Genomic DNA, 18,146 nt, shown 5'->3' on the forward strand with positions numbered 1-18,146 from the left:
CTTGTGACTAGCGACGTTTCAGATTTACTTTGAGAATAAGTTTAATTAATTCAGCCCATGTTTATTAGTGTGCTTGTGGTGCTTCAGCACAAACACTTCTGCATTATTATCCACTGCCATAGATGTTTAAATTGTACCTATACAAATGTAAATTGAACAAGTGTTTTGAATTTAGTTTGATATTTATAAGAGGATATAGTTGTTTTTGGTGGTCATCATGTAAAAAATTATAATATTCATTTGGAAATAACACCAGGAAATCAGCTTCAAGTGATTTGAATTTTGGAAATCCGTTTCCAAGTTTTCCCACACATAAGAGACACGTGATCGTATACAAATGTAAGAAAGTTTTGAAACTAATATGTTTTAGTAAAATATTTTATCCGTTTGGGCTTATTGTGGTCAATTTGCAGTGTATAAATGTGTAATTATGTTCCGGCCTCAAGGCCATCCGCTCAAGAGAAAATCGGCCTGTGGCTGAATCTAGTTGATGATCCCTGATTTAGAGCACAATTTGTGCCTAAAAAAAAAGTTTTTCATTCCAACTCTAAAATAACAATATATTGGCAGATATATAGGTAAATGTTAACTTTTGCCTCCCTAAAATCATTATCGGACCCAAAAATCCCAAATTGATCGGGCTGTAATAAACCAGCCCAGACGATGCTAGATTACAAGATCAGCTGAATGAACAATTTCTCCACATTATTACCACCCATCTTTCTCTTTGTGGACACTGGTGTTAATAAGATAATTTTCTTTCAGAGCGTTACAGCTGTGGTCTTTTACCTGACAGGTGAAAGCTGCGTTGATCCAGCTTGTGCCTTCGCTCAGAGTATGGGGTTTTCTAGGGGAAACACAGTCATACGTTAACCCAGAAGTTTGCGTTAGAAATATGGTGTTGGTCCTTTTGACCAGATCCCTATGGTCATAAATTGTGCACTACATAGGGAAAAGGGTGCTATTTCAGACACAGCCCTACAGTTATTTCCTGGTTATGAAGTGCTCGGGCAGACACTGCAAATTAGTGCCTACTACCCATAAACCCTGTTTCCCGGACACAGATTAAGCCTAGGTCTGGGCGACAATGCATGCTCATTGGAGAATCTACATTGAAATAACTTTTTATTCTGGGACTAGGCTTAATTCTTGCAAACTGGCCCTTAGTATCCGTACCTCCAGTGCGGTTGTCAGGGCTGCCGGGTTGACCACCTCCACTCGGGTCGATGACATCTCTGACCTGGACGAGGACTGGCTCAACTTCACTCTGGAGACAAGTGACTCCTTGTCGAAGGACTCGGGCAGGCCCAGCTGGCCTGGGGAGCCAAAATTGAGGGCGAATTGATCAGTCTCTCCTGGAGAGGGCTGTGATTGGAGAAGAGGGGAGGGCAGCACTGACTTCTGGAGGGCCGTGGAGGTCAAGAGGAGCTGGGAGGGAGGGCAGAGGAGGGGAGACTGGGCTGGGGAGAGAGCAGGCTGGATTGGGCTCAGCTGGGGTGGCAGAAAGGAAGAGAGAGAGTGAGATATGTAGAGTATGTGGGAAGCCAATTGAGTTGGTCCTACAAATCATACATTTTTTAAAATAATATTGATAACTTAAAGATTGTACAGTTTCTTTCAATTTTTGCCTAAAATGACATACTCAAATCTAACTGCCTGTAGCTCAGGACCTAAAGCAAGGATATGCATATTATTGATACCATTTTAAAGGAAACACTTTGAAGTTTGTGAAAATGTGAAATTAATGTAGGAGAATATAACACATTAGATGAAGTTTACAAACACCTTAGCCAAATACATTTAAACTCTGTTTCTCAAAATTCCTGACATTTAATCTTAGTAAAAATTCCCTGTCTTAGGTCAGTTAGGATCACCACTTTATTTTAAGAATGTGAAATCTCAGAATAATAGTAGAGAATAATTTATTTCAGCTTTTATTTCTTTCATCACATTCCCAGTGGGTCAGACGTTTACATACACTCAATTAGTATTCGGTAGCATTGCCTTTAAATTGTTTAACTTGAGTCAAACGTTTCAGGTAGCCTTCCACAAGCTCCCCACAATAAGCTGGGTGAATTTTGGCCCATTCCTCCTGACAGAGCTGATGTAGCTGAGTCAGGTTTGTAGGCCTCCTTGCGCACACACGCTTTTTACATTTTCTATAGGCTTGAGGTCAGGGCTTTGTGATGGCCACTCCAATACCTTGACTTTGTTGTCCTTAAACCCATTTGCAACCAAGCTTTAACTTCCTGACTGATTTCTTGATGTTGCTTCAATATATCCACATCATTTTCCTTTCCTCACGATGCCATCGATTTTGTGAAGTGCACCAGTCCCTCCTGCAGCAAAGCACCCCCAAAACATGATGCTGCCACCCCCGTGCTTCACGGTTAGGATGGTGTTCTTTGGCTTGCAAGCCTCCCCCTTTTCCCTCCAAACACAACGATGGTCATTATGGCCAAAGAGTTCTATTTTTGTTTCATTAGACCAGAGGACATCTTTGTCCCCATGTGCAGTTGCAAACCAAAGTCTGGCTTTTTATGGCGGTTTTGGAGCAGTGGCTTCTTCCTTGCTGAGCGGCCTTTCAGGTTATGTCGATATAGAACTTGTTTAACTGTGGATATAGATACTTTTGTACCTGTTTCCTCTAGCATCTTTACAAGGTACTTTGCTGTTGTTCTGGGATTGATTTGCACTTTTCACACCAAAGTACGTTCATCTCTAGGAGACAGAACACGTCTCCTTCCTGAGCGGTATGATGGCTGCGTGGTCCCATGGTGTTTATACTTGTGTGCTATTGTTTGTACAGATGAGTGGTGCCTTCAGGCGTTTGGAAATTGCTCCCAAGGATGAACCAGACTTGTGGAAGTCTACAATTTTTTTTCTGAGGTCTTGGCTGATTTCTTTTGATTTTTCCATAATGTCAAGCAAAGAGGCACTGAGTTTGATGGTAGGCCTTGAAATACATCCACAGGTACACCTCCAATTGACTCATGATGTCAATTAGCCCATCAGAAGCTTCTAAAGCCATGACATCATTTTTTGGCATTTTCCAAGCTGTTTAAAGGAACAATCAACTTAGTGTATGTAAACTTCTGACCCACTGGAATTGTGATACAGTGAAATAATCTGTCTGTAAACAATTGTTGGAAAAATGACTTGTCATGCACAAAGTAGATGTCCCAACCGACTTGCCAAAACTATAGCTTGTTAACAAGACATTTGTGGAGTGGTTGAAAAACGAGTTTTAATGACTCCAACCTAAGTGTATGGCAACTTCCGACTTCAAATGTAAGTACATTATTTACCTTCAGAGGTGAATGTATTAAACCAGTTGCCATGATAAGTTTGTTGTTGTGCATACTCCTCAAACAAGTGTGGTATTTTTTTCACTGTAATAGCTACTGTAAATTGGACAGTGCAGTTTAGATTAACACACATTTAAGCTTTCTGCCCATATAAGACATGCCTATGTCCTGGAAAGTTTGCTGTTACTTACAACTGTCATGCTAATCACATTAGCACACGTTAGCTCAACTGTCCCGGTATAGGGACACCGATCCCGAAGAGGTTTTAAAAAAGGTAGTGAAAGATTATCACACCTACTTACAGCAAAATTGTAAAAAAATAATTCTTAAGGTTTCACGAGAAAATCAATTCATCCCAAATGATGAGGAATAGCCCATCGCTACAGTAGAATCACATCTGTCACAACAGTAGTAGACATTCTCATTAAATGTGACTTGTATAGGGTGAATAGTAAAATATCTTCGGCAGTGAGAAAGAATCACAGCCATAGCCTACAGTTCGATCTACAGTTTTCAAAACATTTCAATACTATCGTGCAACATGCAGGAGTAGGCTACGTTCAGTTCGTACCAATACCAGCTACACACACAGCACACAATAGGGATGGGGGGAATTGACATGTGAATTGTTTCCGCGGGCTACGGTCACACTTCCTCAATTCAACAACTATCAAGTAAAAAATACACCTATAAATTCCACCTCAAAGTTTTTTCCTTCACTATTTGACTGAATAATTCAACTTCTGTTGATTGTGGGAAGAAAATCTATCCATTTCTCCAACTGTTTATTTTTGTAGACAAACAGAAATCCCAATGAACAGAATATATTTATTTTGTGGTATCCCAGGAGGTCTGCCCTTGGGTTTGGTGACAGAGGAGAGGTACGTGCAGCAATGTTGCCTCCCGCTGCTGGGAGTACACGGGCTGGCTGGGCACCCTGACACTGATGGCCCAAAGTAGAGGGAATTAGGGGAGAGTGCCAACCAGTTGTGCAGGCCACATAAAGGGAGCACCATGGCACACCGCAAAGAAAACCGAGAGAGAGGCAAAGAGTGAGCCTACGGACGGGAACGAAGCTCCCGGGGGTAAGGAGCCGAATCTGAGAAGGACTGAGCCAAACCTAAGTTAATTTGTTGTTGACTAGTAAAGTTGTGTTTTCTGACTAGAACCTCCCCGTCTCTGTGTTCATCTCTGCACGCTCAACCCAAACGCTTCAATAAGACCCTAAAGCAGATGCTGAAGAAGGTCACCGAGAGAAACGGAAGGAACTGGGACCAGCTGCTGCCCCAGTTGATGTTCGCAAGGTACCCCAAGTGTCCACTGGGTTCTCCCCCTTTGAGCTTATGTATGGCCGCGGACTGCTGGGCCTAGCCAAGGAGGTCTGCGAGGACCAACCAACCCCCCCCCCCCCCCCCCCCCCCCCCCCCCCGCAGCGTGGTGGAACATGTGGAGGACATGAAGGCGATTTGGCCAGTGGTGAGGGAGCACATGTCCCAGGCGCAACGCACTTAGGAACGTGTATACAACCGGGGGGCCCAACCACGAGAGTTCCACCTGGGTGAGAAGGTCTTGGTGCTGATCCCCACAAAGGAGAGCAAATTCCTGACTATGTGGCATCGTTGAGCAGGTAGGCGACGTCAATTATAAGGTCCGCCGGGCGGGGAGGAAACCCCTCCAGCTTTACCATGTGAACCTACTGAAGTGGCACGCATGAGAAGCGCTGTGAGCAACATGGACCTGGCCACAGCAGAACCCACCCTCTGTCGAAATGGGGGAAGACCTCAGCCCGCCCCAACGACAAGCGCTCTGAGAGTTGGTCCAGCAGAATACGGCCGTGTTTTCTGAGGTGCCGGGGTGCACAGATCTCGTGGAACATCATATCCACACACGTACTGGAGAAAAAGTGCATAAACAGACATACCAGAAGCCCAGAGGGCGGCGGTCCAGCAGGAACAGGGCTCCAGCAACCTTTCAGCGTCCTGCGCCCGCACTGTGAGTAGGCTGCTGCTTATTGGGATGATATAATCGTGCACAGTGACATTTGGGAGTCCCATCTCTGTAGGTTACAGGCGGTGGATGTGCTGATCGCGAACCCCCAAAGGTGCAAGCTGGACTACGCCAAGGTGGAGTACCTGGGCTATCAAATAGGCTTTTTTTTGCCGCCATTAGGGAATGGCCAGTCCCCCGAACCCAGAGGCAGGTGAAGTCGTTCCTGGGATTACCAGGCTACTACAGTCGATTTGTACCTAACTCTGCCCCAATAACTTCTCCCCTCACTGACATAACGAAGGCACGCCTACCCCAGAGGGTGCGATGGACGGATGACACAGAGGCAGCTTTATAGGCCCTGAAGGATGCGCGTTGTTAGCACCTGGTACTCGTCGCCGAAGACTCCTGGTCCAGACAGACGCGTCTCACACGGGTAGGGGCCGTCTTGTCTCAAGAGCAGGGAGGCGAGGAGTTTCCCCATCATGCATGTCAGCAGGAAGCTCCTCCCGAGGGAGAACTACTCCATTGTCAAGGAGTGCCTCACTGTGAAGTGGGCACTGGACACCCTCAAGTATAACCACCTCAGGAGGAAGTTCACTCTAAACACTGACCTTGCCGCCCTTGTGTAGACGGTAAGAGGTAAGGGCACAAATGACCGCGTCACAAGCTGGTTCCTGTCATTACAGCAATTTTCTTTCGGTCATCCACAGGTTGGGGGCCCAGCACAGCAATGCTGCCACCCTCTACAGAGAGAGGCAAGGAGTGAGCCTATGGAAGGGAACGAAGCTCCCGGAAGCATGGAGCCGAATCTAAGAAGGACAGAGCCAAACTTAACCAAATAACTTATGTTTATTTTGTTGCCAAAAAAAGTCATGTTTTCTGACTAGAATCTCCCTGTCTCTGTGGTCATCTCTGCAAGCTCACGCAACACTGCACTGTTTACCACAATATATATATATACAGTCGTGGCCAAAAGATTTGAGAATGACACATTCATTTCCACAAAGTTTGCTGCTTCAGTGTCTTTAGATATTTTTGTCAGATGTTACTATGGAATACTGAAGTATAATTACAAGCATTTCATAAGTGTCAAAGGCTTTTATTGACAATGATATTAAGTTGATGCAAAGAGTCAATATTTGCAGTGTTGACCCTTCTTTTTCAAGACCTCTGCAATCCGCCCTGGTATGCTGTCAATTAACTTCTGGGCCACATCCTGACTGATGGCAGCCCATTCTTGCATAATCAATGTTTGGCGTTTGTCAGAATTTGTGGGTTTTTGTTTGTCCACCCGCCTCTTGAGGATTGACCACACGTTCTCAATGGGATTAAGGTCGGGGGAGTTTCCTGGCCATGGACCCAAAATATCGATGTTTTGTTCCCCGAGCCACTTAGTTATCACTTTTGCCTTATGGCAAGGTGCTCCATCATGCTGGAAAAGGCATTGTTCGTCACCAAACTGTTCCTGGATGGTTGGGAGAAGTTGCTTTCGGAGGATGTGTTGTACCCTTCTTTAAACATGGCTGTGTTTTTAGGCAAAATTGTAAGTGAGCCCACTCCCTTGGCTGAGAAGCAACCCCACACATGAATGGTCTCAGGATGCTTTACTGTTGGCATGACACAGGACTGATGGTAGCGCTCACCTTGTCTTCTCCGGACAAGCTCTTTTCCGGATGCCCCAAACAATCGGAAAGGGGATACATCAAGAGAAAATGACTTTACCCCAGTCCTCAGCAGTCTAATCCCTGTACCTTTTGCAGATTATCAGTCTGTCCCTGGTGTTTTTCCTAGAGAGAAGTGTCTTCTTTGCTGCCCTTCTTGACACCAGGCCATCCTCCAAAAGTCTTCGCCTCACTGTGCGTGCAGATGCACTCACACCTGCCTGCTGCCATTCCTGATCAAGCTCTGCACTGGTGGTGCCCCGATCCCGCAGCTGAATCAACTTTAGGAGACGGTCCTGGCGCTTGCTGGACTTTCTTGGGCGCCCTGAAGCCTTCTTCACAACAATTGAACCGCTCTCCTTGAAGTTCTCGATGTCCCGATAAATGGTTGATTTAGCTGCAATCTTACTGGCATCAATATCCTTGCCTGTGAAGCCCTTTTTGTGCAAAGCAATGATGACGGCACGTGTTTCCTTGCAGGTAACCATGGTTGGCAGAGGAAGAACAATGATTCCAAGCACCACCCTCCTTTTGAAGCTTCCAGTCTGTTATTCAAACTCAATCAGCCTGATCGAGTGATCTCCAGCCTTGTCCTCGTCAACACTTACATCTTAACAAGAGAATCACTGACATGATGTCAGCTGGTCTTTTGTGGCAGGGCTGAAATGCAGTGGAAATGTTTTTTGGGGCTTCAGTTCATTTGCATGGCAAAGAAAGACTTTGCAATTAATTACAATCACTCTTCATAACATTCTAGAGTACATGCAAATTGTCATCATACAAACCGAGGCAGCAGATTTTGAAAATGTATATTTTTGTATAATTCTCAAAACTTTTGGCCACGACTGTACAGTACCAGCCAAAAGTTTAGACACACTTCATTCAAGAGTTTTTCTTTATTTAAAAAATTTAATACATCGTAGAATAATAGTGAAGACATCAAAACAATGAAATAACACATATGGAATCATGTTGTAACCAAAAAAGTATTTGAAGATTCTCAAATATATTTTGATTTGTTAAAGAAGGCACCCTTTGCCTTGACAGCTTTGCACACTCTTGGCATTCTCTCAACCAGCTTCATGAGGTAGTCACCTGGAACGCATTTCAATTAACAGGTGTGCCTTGTCAAGTTAATTTGTGGAATTTATTTCCTTCTTAATGCGTTTGAGCCAATCAGTTGTGTTGTGACATGGTAGGCGTGGTATACAGAAGATTTGGTAAAAGACCAAGTTCATATTATGGCAAGAACAGCTCAAATAAGCAAAGAGAAACTCTGAAAATTTCAAGAACTTTGAAAGTTTCTTCAAGTGCCGTCGCAAAAACCATCACACACTATGAAACTGGCCCTCATGAGGACCGCCACAGGAAAGGAAGACCCAGAGTTACCTCTGCCCGAGAGGATAGGTTCATTAGAGTTACCAGCTTCAGAAATCTTCAACTAACTGCACTTCCGATTGCAGGCCAAATAAATGCTTCACAGAGTTCAAGTAACAGACACATCTCAACATCAACTGTTCAGAGGAGACCGCGTGAATCAGGCCTCCATGGTCGAATTCCTGCAAAGAAACCACTACTAAAGGACACCAATAAGAAGTGACTTGCTTGGGCCAAGAAACACGAGCAATGGACATTAAACCGGTGGAAATTTGTCCTACGGTCTGATGAGTCCAAATTTGAGATTTGTGGTTGCAACCGCCGTGTCTTCGAAATGCAGACTAAGTGAAAGGATGATCTCCGCATGTGTGGTTCCCACCGTGAAGCATGGAGGAGGAGGTGTGATGGTGCTTTGCTGGTGACACTGTCAGTGATTTATTTAGAATTCAAGGCACACTTAACCAGCATGGCTACCACAGCATTCTGCAGCGATACGCCATCCCATCTGTTTTTTGTGCTTAGTGGAACTATAATTTGTTTTTCAACAGGACAATAACCCAACACACCTCCAGGCTGTGTAAGGACTATTTCACCAAGAAGGAGAGTGATGGGAGTGATGCATCAGATGACCTGGCCTCCACAATCACCCAACCTCAACCCAATTGAGATGGTTATGGATGAGTTGGGGCACAGAGTGAAGAAAAGCAGCCAACAAGTGCTCAGCATACATGGGAACTCCTTCAAGACTGTTGGAAATGCATTCCAGGTGAAGCTGGATGAGAGAATGCCAATAGTGTGCAAAGCTGTCCATCAAGGCAAAGGGTGCCTACTTTGAAAAATCTCAAATAGAAAATATATTTAACACTTTTTTTTGGTCACTAAATGATTCCATGTGTTATTTCAGTTTTGATGTCTTCACTATTATTCTACAATGTCAATTATTATTCTACCATTTTTTTAATTATTTTTTTATTATTATTTTTTTTTACAAATAAAGACAAACCTTGGAATGAGTAGCTTTGTCCAAACTTCTGACTGGTACTGTATATATTATTTTTTGAAAATGTGTCAGAAGGCCCATTGGTGCAGTATCAGTCTTGAATCTTACCTCTAAGGCACTGGGTCTCTGGGCGCGGAGGCCAGGAGTCTTGCCAGTGGGAGTAAGGGATGGGAGAGAGGGGAGGGATGGGAGAGAGGGATCCTTAGCTTTGCGGTCACTCTTCCTCCCAGGGGCGCTGTAGAAGGAGGAGGGCTGGAAGCCCGCGCTGCTGCGAGGGTGTTCGGGGGGCAGCTCCAGGGCAAGGGGTGAAGAGGGGCCGCTGGCAGGGGAGGCGGACAGGGAGCCCTGCGGGGTGAGGGGCGACCGGGGTAAGACTATCAGCGACCTCTCGGATGCAGCTATGTGGGGGTCAAAACACAACCGCAGATGCTCAGACAGCTGGCCAAGGTATTCGAGGTCAATAGTACATAGATACTTTTCCTCATCCACTTACAGTAAATATGTTATATATCTACTACACCCCTCAAATTCACATCTGGACCTTGAAGCCAGTTCCACTTCTTTTTATTATTATTCCCCTCTAATCAGGAACTGATTTAGACCTGGGATACCAGCTCGGTGCAATTAATTATCAGGTAGAACAGAAAATCAACATTTCTTCGGACTTCGCAGGGTAAGATTTGAATACCCCTGTACTACACTGAAGTTAGTGTTCGATTCAATCCGTAGCCCTGAAGACCTGCGCTACTGTCGAATAGAAATGTAAAGGTCAATGTTCCCATGTTGGCGGAGACTGCATTCACAGTAAACGCTGCATATGTAGGCACAATCGCAAATTACCTTTAAATTGCACTACAGAGCTGATCTTCAGTGCAACATATTGAATTAAGCCCTTAGGTTTCTTAAAGTGATTGCACCAGGGATAAATAACTAAGGGGTGAATCCTAACTAAGTCCAATTTTCACTTAGTCATGCATTGATGTCAATGAATAGGAGAATAAGTGAACATTTTCCAGCGATTGCATAGTGCCAACAAAAAAACAATATAATTATTTTCAATGATTGTAGACAGAACCACAGAATTTGAATCATTATATGGACAGAATACACAGGTGAAAACCAGTTTCAACTGGTCCTTGGTTGGTGTAGGTGGGCTGGGTTTGCCGTGGGTTTGCCTTACCTCTCATCCTCTCGATGGCAGGCGGGGAAGGATTGAAAGAGGCCAGCCGGGCAGCCCAAGAAGACTCTTTCGGTACATTCGTCTGTTCCTTGGCCGGGGTGGTTGCCTTTTTCTTCTTCACCTCGACAGCCTCTTGGCAAACCTTCTCAATCTTTTCCGCTGGTCCGATGGAGCGCTTCTGTTGGGAGAAAATAATCCCATAACATACTTTTATTACAAGTTGGTCATGTAAAAAGTGGTAAAAAAACAACTATCCATTATTTATTCCACAGCAACTAAATGTATTGTGATCTGATTGATTTTAGTCTGCCATCTAAACTAAAATATAACAATGTAACTGATTTCACCTTTATTACTTACTACCAACCAAAAAATTATTATGTCTAGAAGAAGCGTAACGTGAACTCATTGCCTATATTATTTAATTAATACTTTATTTCATTATTCTATTTAAATCAGTAATAGAGCCTAATCATGGGGAAAGGGCATATGTGTGAGGGAAGAAAGCAGGACCTTAGGAGCTGGCGGCTCTTCAGTCTCTGATTGGCTGGCGCTGTCGGGCTCCCTGTAGCTCTTGGCGTTGGTGGCGGCGGCTCTCTGGGGCCTCCTGGCTGCTTGACTGGTCCCTGCCGCCACCAGTGCCGCTCCACGGTTCTCTTTCTGCTCTACACTTCTCTCCTTCACCCTCTGTCTCTTCTGAAAGGCGAGCATGACACACTGTGGCCGACAGAGGCAATGCTGACTGATACAACCATACAAGTACAATTCCACCCATCACTCACCCATTGATTTGGATGTGGAAGCCCATTTTAGGAATCCTATTTCTAGGTTGCAACAGAGCAGTAGTAAGGATGAAAAGTTGATTAACTCACTTTGGATTCTAAGGTTTCAAGATACAAGGCTGGTTCCGATTCCCCATCCCTTCTACCCGAAGTGTGCACTAGCTCATTGAGATTCCCTCTCGTTGATTTAAAACCATTGGATTGTCAGTCTCACCTTCTTTGGCTTGGCTTTCTCCTTCACAGGCTTGGGTGAGCTAGGTGGTAAGTCTGGGGACTCATCTAAAATAGAAAAGAGAGAGAGATAAGGTAGCGGCAGGTCGCCTAGTGATTAGAGCGTTGGGCCAGTAACCGAAAGGTTGCTGGATTGAATTCCCGAGCTAACAAGGTAAAAATATGTAGTTCTGACCCTGAACAAGGCAGTCAACTCACTGTTCAACAGTAGGCCATCATTGTAAATAAGAATTTGTTCTTAACTGACTTGCCTAGTTAAATAAATAAAAATATTAAAAGGGTGTAGGCTATGTTTGACTAGTGAGTTCACTCAACGCAACAGACACAGACTGATTAAAACTATAGGACCAAACCATACAGTGTTGGCTTGGATTTATTCTTTTCACATTGTCCTTAAATTTCCAGCACAGTTCCAGCAACTATGGTGGATGCTTAACCAGGCCAGCCCAATACAGTTTGGCTTGGCTCGGTTAGGTTTGGCTCAGTAGTGTGGAAAGGTTAAGTGACGTATCGTGTGAGCGTACATGTGGTGTTGGGGGCAGGAGGGTGGAGCCGGGGCTGACGGCTGTAGTCGATCACTTTGGGCTTGGGCTTCCTGCTGGACTCTTTGAGCCAGCTGATCTCCATCATGGCGTCTGTGTCTGTGTCGCTGAACAGGTGCTTCTTCACGTGGCGCCGCGGAGCTGCTACCTGGGACTGCAGCGACAATTCAGTGAGGTGCACACACACATGGGTACACATACGCAGGTTTACAAATGTATACATACGCGCACACACAGTCTCACACACACACACCCGACAAGAGTACAGACACCTTCACACACCGAGATAAGAGAACCACACACACACACAAAAGGAGGCAATCTCCATCTCTCCATTCAAAAGTTCTCCCATCATATTGTGTCAATTAGTGTTTGCCTCCATACCTTGACTGCTTGGCCCTTCTTGGCAGTGCTGGGGAATGCCCAGGAGTTGTGAGTAGCACTAGGGGAAAAAACGGCAATGAATCACATCACATTGACATGAGGGATTATTTACCGCAACACTAGAAGACACTATTACAACACAGATGAGACCCAGGGTCTTTCTCAATTAATCTGTCCTTGATTCCTAACATCCTATCTCCTTGACTCCATCTCAACCATATTGTAAGATAATCTCCCCAAGGTCCCTCCCCATGTCTTCTCCAATGAGTTTTGAGAAGGAGGCAAGAAGAAAGGATACAAGGAATCAAGGAAAGACTAATTGAGAGAGCCCCAGTCAGATGTAACCAAATGAGTACTGCCTTCAAATAGCTCCTACCTGCTATCAATGGCAGAGGTGTCCGAGGACATTTTCCCCTCCCCCTAAAGAGAGCAGAGAATTAGAAACCATCATCCACCTGTGCATGAGAATACTATATGGAATCATTTCAAATATCTAAGCTGTGCTTGATTGAGCTTGCCTGTTGCGATGGAACCAATTGAAAAGGCCTGGGTTCAAATGCTATTTTAAATCTTTCAAATGCTTCAAGTATTTGCTGTAGCCTGCCTGGAGTGCTAGGTGGGTGGGTTTGCACTTTGGGGATGCTTCTATTGGTTCCATTGCAACAGGCAAGCTCAAACCAGCACAGCTTAGGTATTTGAACCCAAGTCTGCTAACAAATAGTAGGCCTAATTCATTAATTGGATTTACGTAGATCAAATATATATTTATTTACCCCAGTGGTCATAGATGTATCCACTTTGAACGCAAAGACGTCATCTCTACACAAAGAAACAATGGATGAAATCAACAATACCATTCACAAACAGGAAATAAGAATCAACATTTTAGGCATGGGATCAGGACAAAATAATAAAACAATTATTATTTTGTCTAAAAAAATTGGTCAGTTTCTATGATATTTGAATAGAGGATGTCCTGATTAAAATTCCTGATTAATCAAATCCCCCAAAATATAGATTTAGCTAAATTCATTTTTCAGACAAGTTGTCATGGGTTATCAGATATAAGATACACTGGTTGTGTTGCAGCATGGGGAGAATTTGAATGAAACTGGACAAAAATAAATACCCTTGTTGTTCTGCAGAGGGCTTCTTGGAGTTAGTGTAGGACTTCATATATCCTGGTGCTTTTGCCCTTCCCACCTATGAGGGAGAGAATTCAGGCACTAGCTTGTGAACGCATGAGGGGAAAACACGTCTTATGCAACCCTAACAAATCCTCCAAATCAAATTGTATTTGTCACTTGCGCCGAATACAACGGGTACCGACCGTCCTGTGAAATGCTTACTTACAAGCCCTTAACAATCAATGCAGTTTTTTTTTTTATTGTTAAGAAAATATTTACTAAATAAATGAAAGTCAATGTGCGGGGGTACAGATTAGTTGAGGTAATGTAGGTAGGGGTAAAGTGACTATGCATAGATAATAAACAGCGAGTAGCAGCAGTGTAAAAATAAAGGGGGGTGTCAATGCAAATAGTCCAGGTGGCCATTTGATTAATTGATCAGCAGTCTTACGGCTTAGGGGTAGAAGCTGTTAAGGAGCCTTTTGGAGATAGACTTGGCCCGACGATACCGCTTGCCATGCAGTGGCAGAGAGAACAGTCTATTATTTGGGCGACAGGAGTCTTCGACCATTTTTTGGGGCCTTCTTCTGACACCACCTAGGATAGAGGTCCTGGATGGCAGGAAGCTTGGCCCCAGTGATATACTGGGCCATATGCACTACCCTCTGTAGCGCCTTACAGTCGGATGCCGAGCAGTTGCCATACCAGGCGGTGATGCAACCGGTCAGAATGCTCTCGATGGTGCAGCTGTATAACTTTTGAGGATCTGGGGACCCATACCAAATCTTTTCAGTCTCCTGAGGGAGAATAGGTGTTGTCATGCCCTCTTCACAACCGTCTTGGTGTGCTTCGACCATAGTTTGCTGGTGATGTGGACACCAAGGAACTTGAAGCTCTTGACCGCTCCACTACAGCCCCATTGATGTGAATAGGGGTGTGTTCTGCCCTCCTTTTCCTGTAGTCCACGATCAACTCCTTTGTCTTGCTCATGTTGAGGGAGAGGTTGTTGTCCTGGCACCACACTGCCAGGTCTCTGACCTCCTCCCTATAGGCTGTGTCACCGTTGTCTGTGATCAGGCCTACCGCCGTTGTATCGTCAGCAAACGTAATGATGGTGTTGGAGTCGTGCTTGGCCACTCAGTCGTGGGTGAACAGGGAGTATAGGAGGGGACCAAGCACGTACCCAACGGGCCCTTGTGTTGAGGATCTGCGGGGTAGCAAAACAGTCCTCTAGCGTAGCATCCACGTCATCTCACCACTTCCTTACTAGTCACTAGTACTTCCTGCTTTAGTTTTTGCTTGTAAGCAGAAATCAAGAGGATACAATTATGGTCAGATTTGCCAAAAGGAGGGAGAGCTTTGTACGCGTCTGTGTGTGGAGTAAAGGTGGTCTAGAGTTTTTTTTTCTCTTCCTCCTCTGGTTGCACAGGTGACATGCTGGTAGAAATTAGGTCAAATGGATTTAAGTTTGCCTGCATTAAAGTCCCAGGCCACTAGGAGCGCTGCTTCTGGATGAGCAATTTCTTGTTTCCTTCTGGCCTTATGCAGCTCGTTGAGTGCGGTCTTAGTGCCATCATCGGTTTGTGGTGGTAAATAGACCGCTACAAAGAATATAGATAAACTCTCTTGGTAGGTAGTGTGGTCTACAGCTTATGATGAGGTACTCTACCTCAGGCGAGCAATACCTCAAGACTTCCTTAATATTAGACATCGCGCACCAGCTGTTATTGACAAATAGACACACACCACCACCCCACTTCTTACCAGAGGTAGCTGTTCGGTCTGCTACCACGTTCTGCTACCTAAATTCATACAATTAAAATGAATATTACTTATTCTGTTTAACAATCAGAAAACAACAGCTCAGGCACTCACCATCGATGGCGGCAACCAACTCTTCTCCAAAACAGATCTACCACAAAGGAAAGAAAATTGTAATTATTACACTACAGCCAGGGATTGAACCCCGGTCTCCGGGGGAAGGGAGTGTGTAGTGCTTTTCACAATGCAAATAGTTTAACATCCATCTGTAATAGGCATTTTATTACATTCTCTGATGAAACTGACTCTACATTTTTTGTTAAAAGATATACACGAATTTGCAAATGGTTGTCCTCAAGAGCTTTTGACAGTGATTTGGTGGTACCCGGAAAGGAAATGTTTGGGAACCGCTGCGCTAGACCAAACTTCTGCACATCATTCTACCATGTTATATGTTCACTTGGTTTTGTTTCCTGCAGTACCTGTTGCTGCAGTACCTGTTGGTGGGTGGAAGGGGCCAGCGAGGGACAGACTCTACAGGGGATTTAATGGTGGTGGATGATGTGCTATTCTCGTAGTGGCTGGAGATTAACCTCATCATGGTGCCCGTCACCACCTCCTCTCTCTGCAGAGGATGAGGGGAACATGTGAGAAAGGGTGTTTTATTGTTATTATAACTCCAATATACTATTACTACTACTAAACTTGAGACACTGATAGACCAATGCTATGGAATGGTTATACTACTGTGCCATTGTACAAAAGCAAGGGAGCAAGGTGCAACCCATTGGCTACAGTTCACTGCCTCCATTTAATAAGGAAGCTCCAACTCGGACTGGGACGGGGTATTCAAACAGCTTTGCGCCAAGCTCAATTTCCTATTCAATTGCTCTTAACACTCTATATCCTCACCTTGTCTTTACTGGAGTTTGACCCAGTGGCCTTAACCTTGGAGTTAGGTGTTGCCCTCTCCTGTATATCTTTAGCTGGGGTGGGTTTGACAGGGGCTTTCCCTGGGGTGGCTTCAGTTTCCTGAGACTTCTGGCTCTTAGGTTTCCCCTTGGTCTGACCAGGCCTTCCTGCATCCTGCCGTGACACTTTGGCACCTCTCCCAGTGGGCTCACCTCGCTCCTCAAGCCCTCTTCCTCCCTGGGCTCCATCTTGCTCCTCAGGCCCTCGTCCTCCCTGGGCTCCACTTTGCTCCTCAGGCCCGCTTCCTCCCTGGGCTCCAGCTCGCTCTCGGGACCCTCGGTCCTGTGGCCTACCTCGCTCCTCAGGCACTCTGATCTGGACTCCAGCTCGCTCCTCGGGCCCAGTACCCCGGTCCCTCTTGCGGAGGACCTCCTCCAGGCGCTGGGTGAGCTGGGCGTGGAGCTGCTTGTGGCTGACTGCTGACCCAGGGACCGACCCAGAACCTCTCTGGGCCGATGACGGACGCTCCTGTTGCTCTACGTTCTCAAGTTCTGGAGACCGGAGAGAAACACTTTCAGTAAAACCTCAATGTAGACCTTATTCACAGATGAACACTAACATAAACGGCTAGTGCAGGTAGCTAATGAACGGGTCGTCTTTTAAAACCATGGCAGACGGCAATGAAAATGCATGAGAAATGTTCTTCTGAGTTCTTCAAATCGAATGATATTGTCTGTGTCCGAATACCCATGCTAGCGTACTACATAGTTAAACTGCATACTATGTACTTATCGTCGCACACAATTTAGTATGTACCATTTAGTAAAAAGTATGCAGTATGCTATGGCCGCAATGCAGTTGCAGCTCCTGACTGGGTGAGTAGGTAGGGCGGGGCCGAGGCGGGTGGATTTTATCAAATTCAACAGACATGTATCACATTAACCAGCCTGATAATGGCTCATTTCCAATTAGATTGATTTCTCTAAACTCTAAATATAATAGGAATGGAGTTATAGGCCTACTCAGGCTGGTTATAGGCAGACTACCACATTCAACCTATACCATAGCATCTATCCTATTTAAAAAGTACTGAAGAAAAAAACAGAATTTGGATCCATTTCAACATATTTATTACTGAAGACATGAAGGTCAGTCAATCCTGGTAAGTTTCTTCAAGTGCAGTCGCAAACACCATCAAGTGCTATGATGAAACTGGCTCTCATGAGGACCGCCATAAGAAAGGGAGAACCAGAGTTACCTCTGCTGCAAAAGGATAAGTTCATTAGAATTACCAGCCTCATAAATTACAGGCCAAATAAATGCTTCAGAGTTCAAGTAACAGACACATCTCAACACTGTTCAGAGGAGACTGTGTGAATCAGGCCTTCATGGTTGAATTGCTGCACAGAAACCGCTACTAAATGACACCAACAACAAAAAAAGACTTGCTTGGGCCAAGAAACACGAGCAATGGACATCCTAAATTGAGATTTTTGGTTCCAACCGCTGTGTCTTTGTGAGACGCAGACTAGGTGAACGGATTATCTCTCCATGTGTGGTTCCCACCGTGAAGCATGAAGGAGGTGTGATGTGCTTTGCTGTTGACACTGTCTGTGATTTATTTCGAATTCAAGGCACACTTAAACAGCATGGCTACGAGAGCATTCTGCAGCGATACGCCATCCCATCTGTTTTGCTACTAGTGGAACTATAATTTGTTTTTCAACAGGACAATTACCCAAAACACACCTCCAGGCTGTGTAAGGGCTATTTGACCAAGAAGGAGAGTGATGGAGTGCTGCATCAGATGATCTGGCCTCCACAATTCCACGACCTCAACCCAATTGAGATGGTTTGGGATGAGTTGAACCGCAGAGTGAAGGAAAAGCAGC

The 18,146-nt window shown here is 44.9% G+C and overlaps 2 protein-coding genes across 2 annotated transcripts in view; both read right to left on the reverse strand.

The window, feature by feature from the left end:
* Positions 1-12,869, reverse strand: part of LOC139417272 (synaptonemal complex protein 2-like) — a 30,141-nt gene extending 17,272 nt beyond the window's left edge. Inside the window, exons 1-9 of the mRNA XM_071166530.1 lie at positions 12,831-12,869; positions 12,455-12,512; positions 12,053-12,224; positions 11,512-11,576; positions 11,029-11,211; positions 10,516-10,693; positions 9,444-9,733; positions 1,177-1,491; positions 790-847 (exon numbers count right to left, since the gene is read on the reverse strand). Coding sequence (XP_071022631.1) covers positions 790-847; positions 1,177-1,491; positions 9,444-9,733; positions 10,516-10,693; positions 11,029-11,211; positions 11,512-11,576; positions 12,053-12,224; positions 12,455-12,512; positions 12,831-12,862 — 1,351 coding nt within the window. The 5' untranslated portion in view covers positions 12,863-12,869. The remainder of the gene's footprint in view (positions 1-789; positions 848-1,176; positions 1,492-9,443; positions 9,734-10,515; positions 10,694-11,028; positions 11,212-11,511; positions 11,577-12,052; positions 12,225-12,454; positions 12,513-12,830) is intronic.
* Positions 12,870-12,891: 22 nt separating this feature from the next.
* The window catches only part of LOC139417561 (synaptonemal complex protein 2-like), a 28,641-nt gene continuing 23,386 nt past the window's right edge, over positions 12,892-18,146 (reverse strand). The window contains exons 19-24 of the mRNA XM_071166801.1: positions 16,255-16,805; positions 15,840-15,967; positions 15,457-15,493; positions 13,584-13,657; positions 13,228-13,273; positions 12,892-12,909 (exon numbers count right to left, since the gene is read on the reverse strand). Of these exons, the coding sequence (XP_071022902.1) occupies positions 12,892-12,909; positions 13,228-13,273; positions 13,584-13,657; positions 15,457-15,493; positions 15,840-15,967; positions 16,255-16,805 (854 nt within the window). The remainder of the gene's footprint in view (positions 12,910-13,227; positions 13,274-13,583; positions 13,658-15,456; positions 15,494-15,839; positions 15,968-16,254; positions 16,806-18,146) is intronic.

Source organism: Oncorhynchus clarkii, chromosome 9 (genome assembly GCF_045791955.1).
Source record: "Oncorhynchus clarkii lewisi isolate Uvic-CL-2024 chromosome 9, UVic_Ocla_1.0, whole genome shotgun sequence".
NCBI classification, from domain to species: domain Eukaryota; kingdom Metazoa; phylum Chordata; class Actinopteri; order Salmoniformes; family Salmonidae; genus Oncorhynchus; species Oncorhynchus clarkii.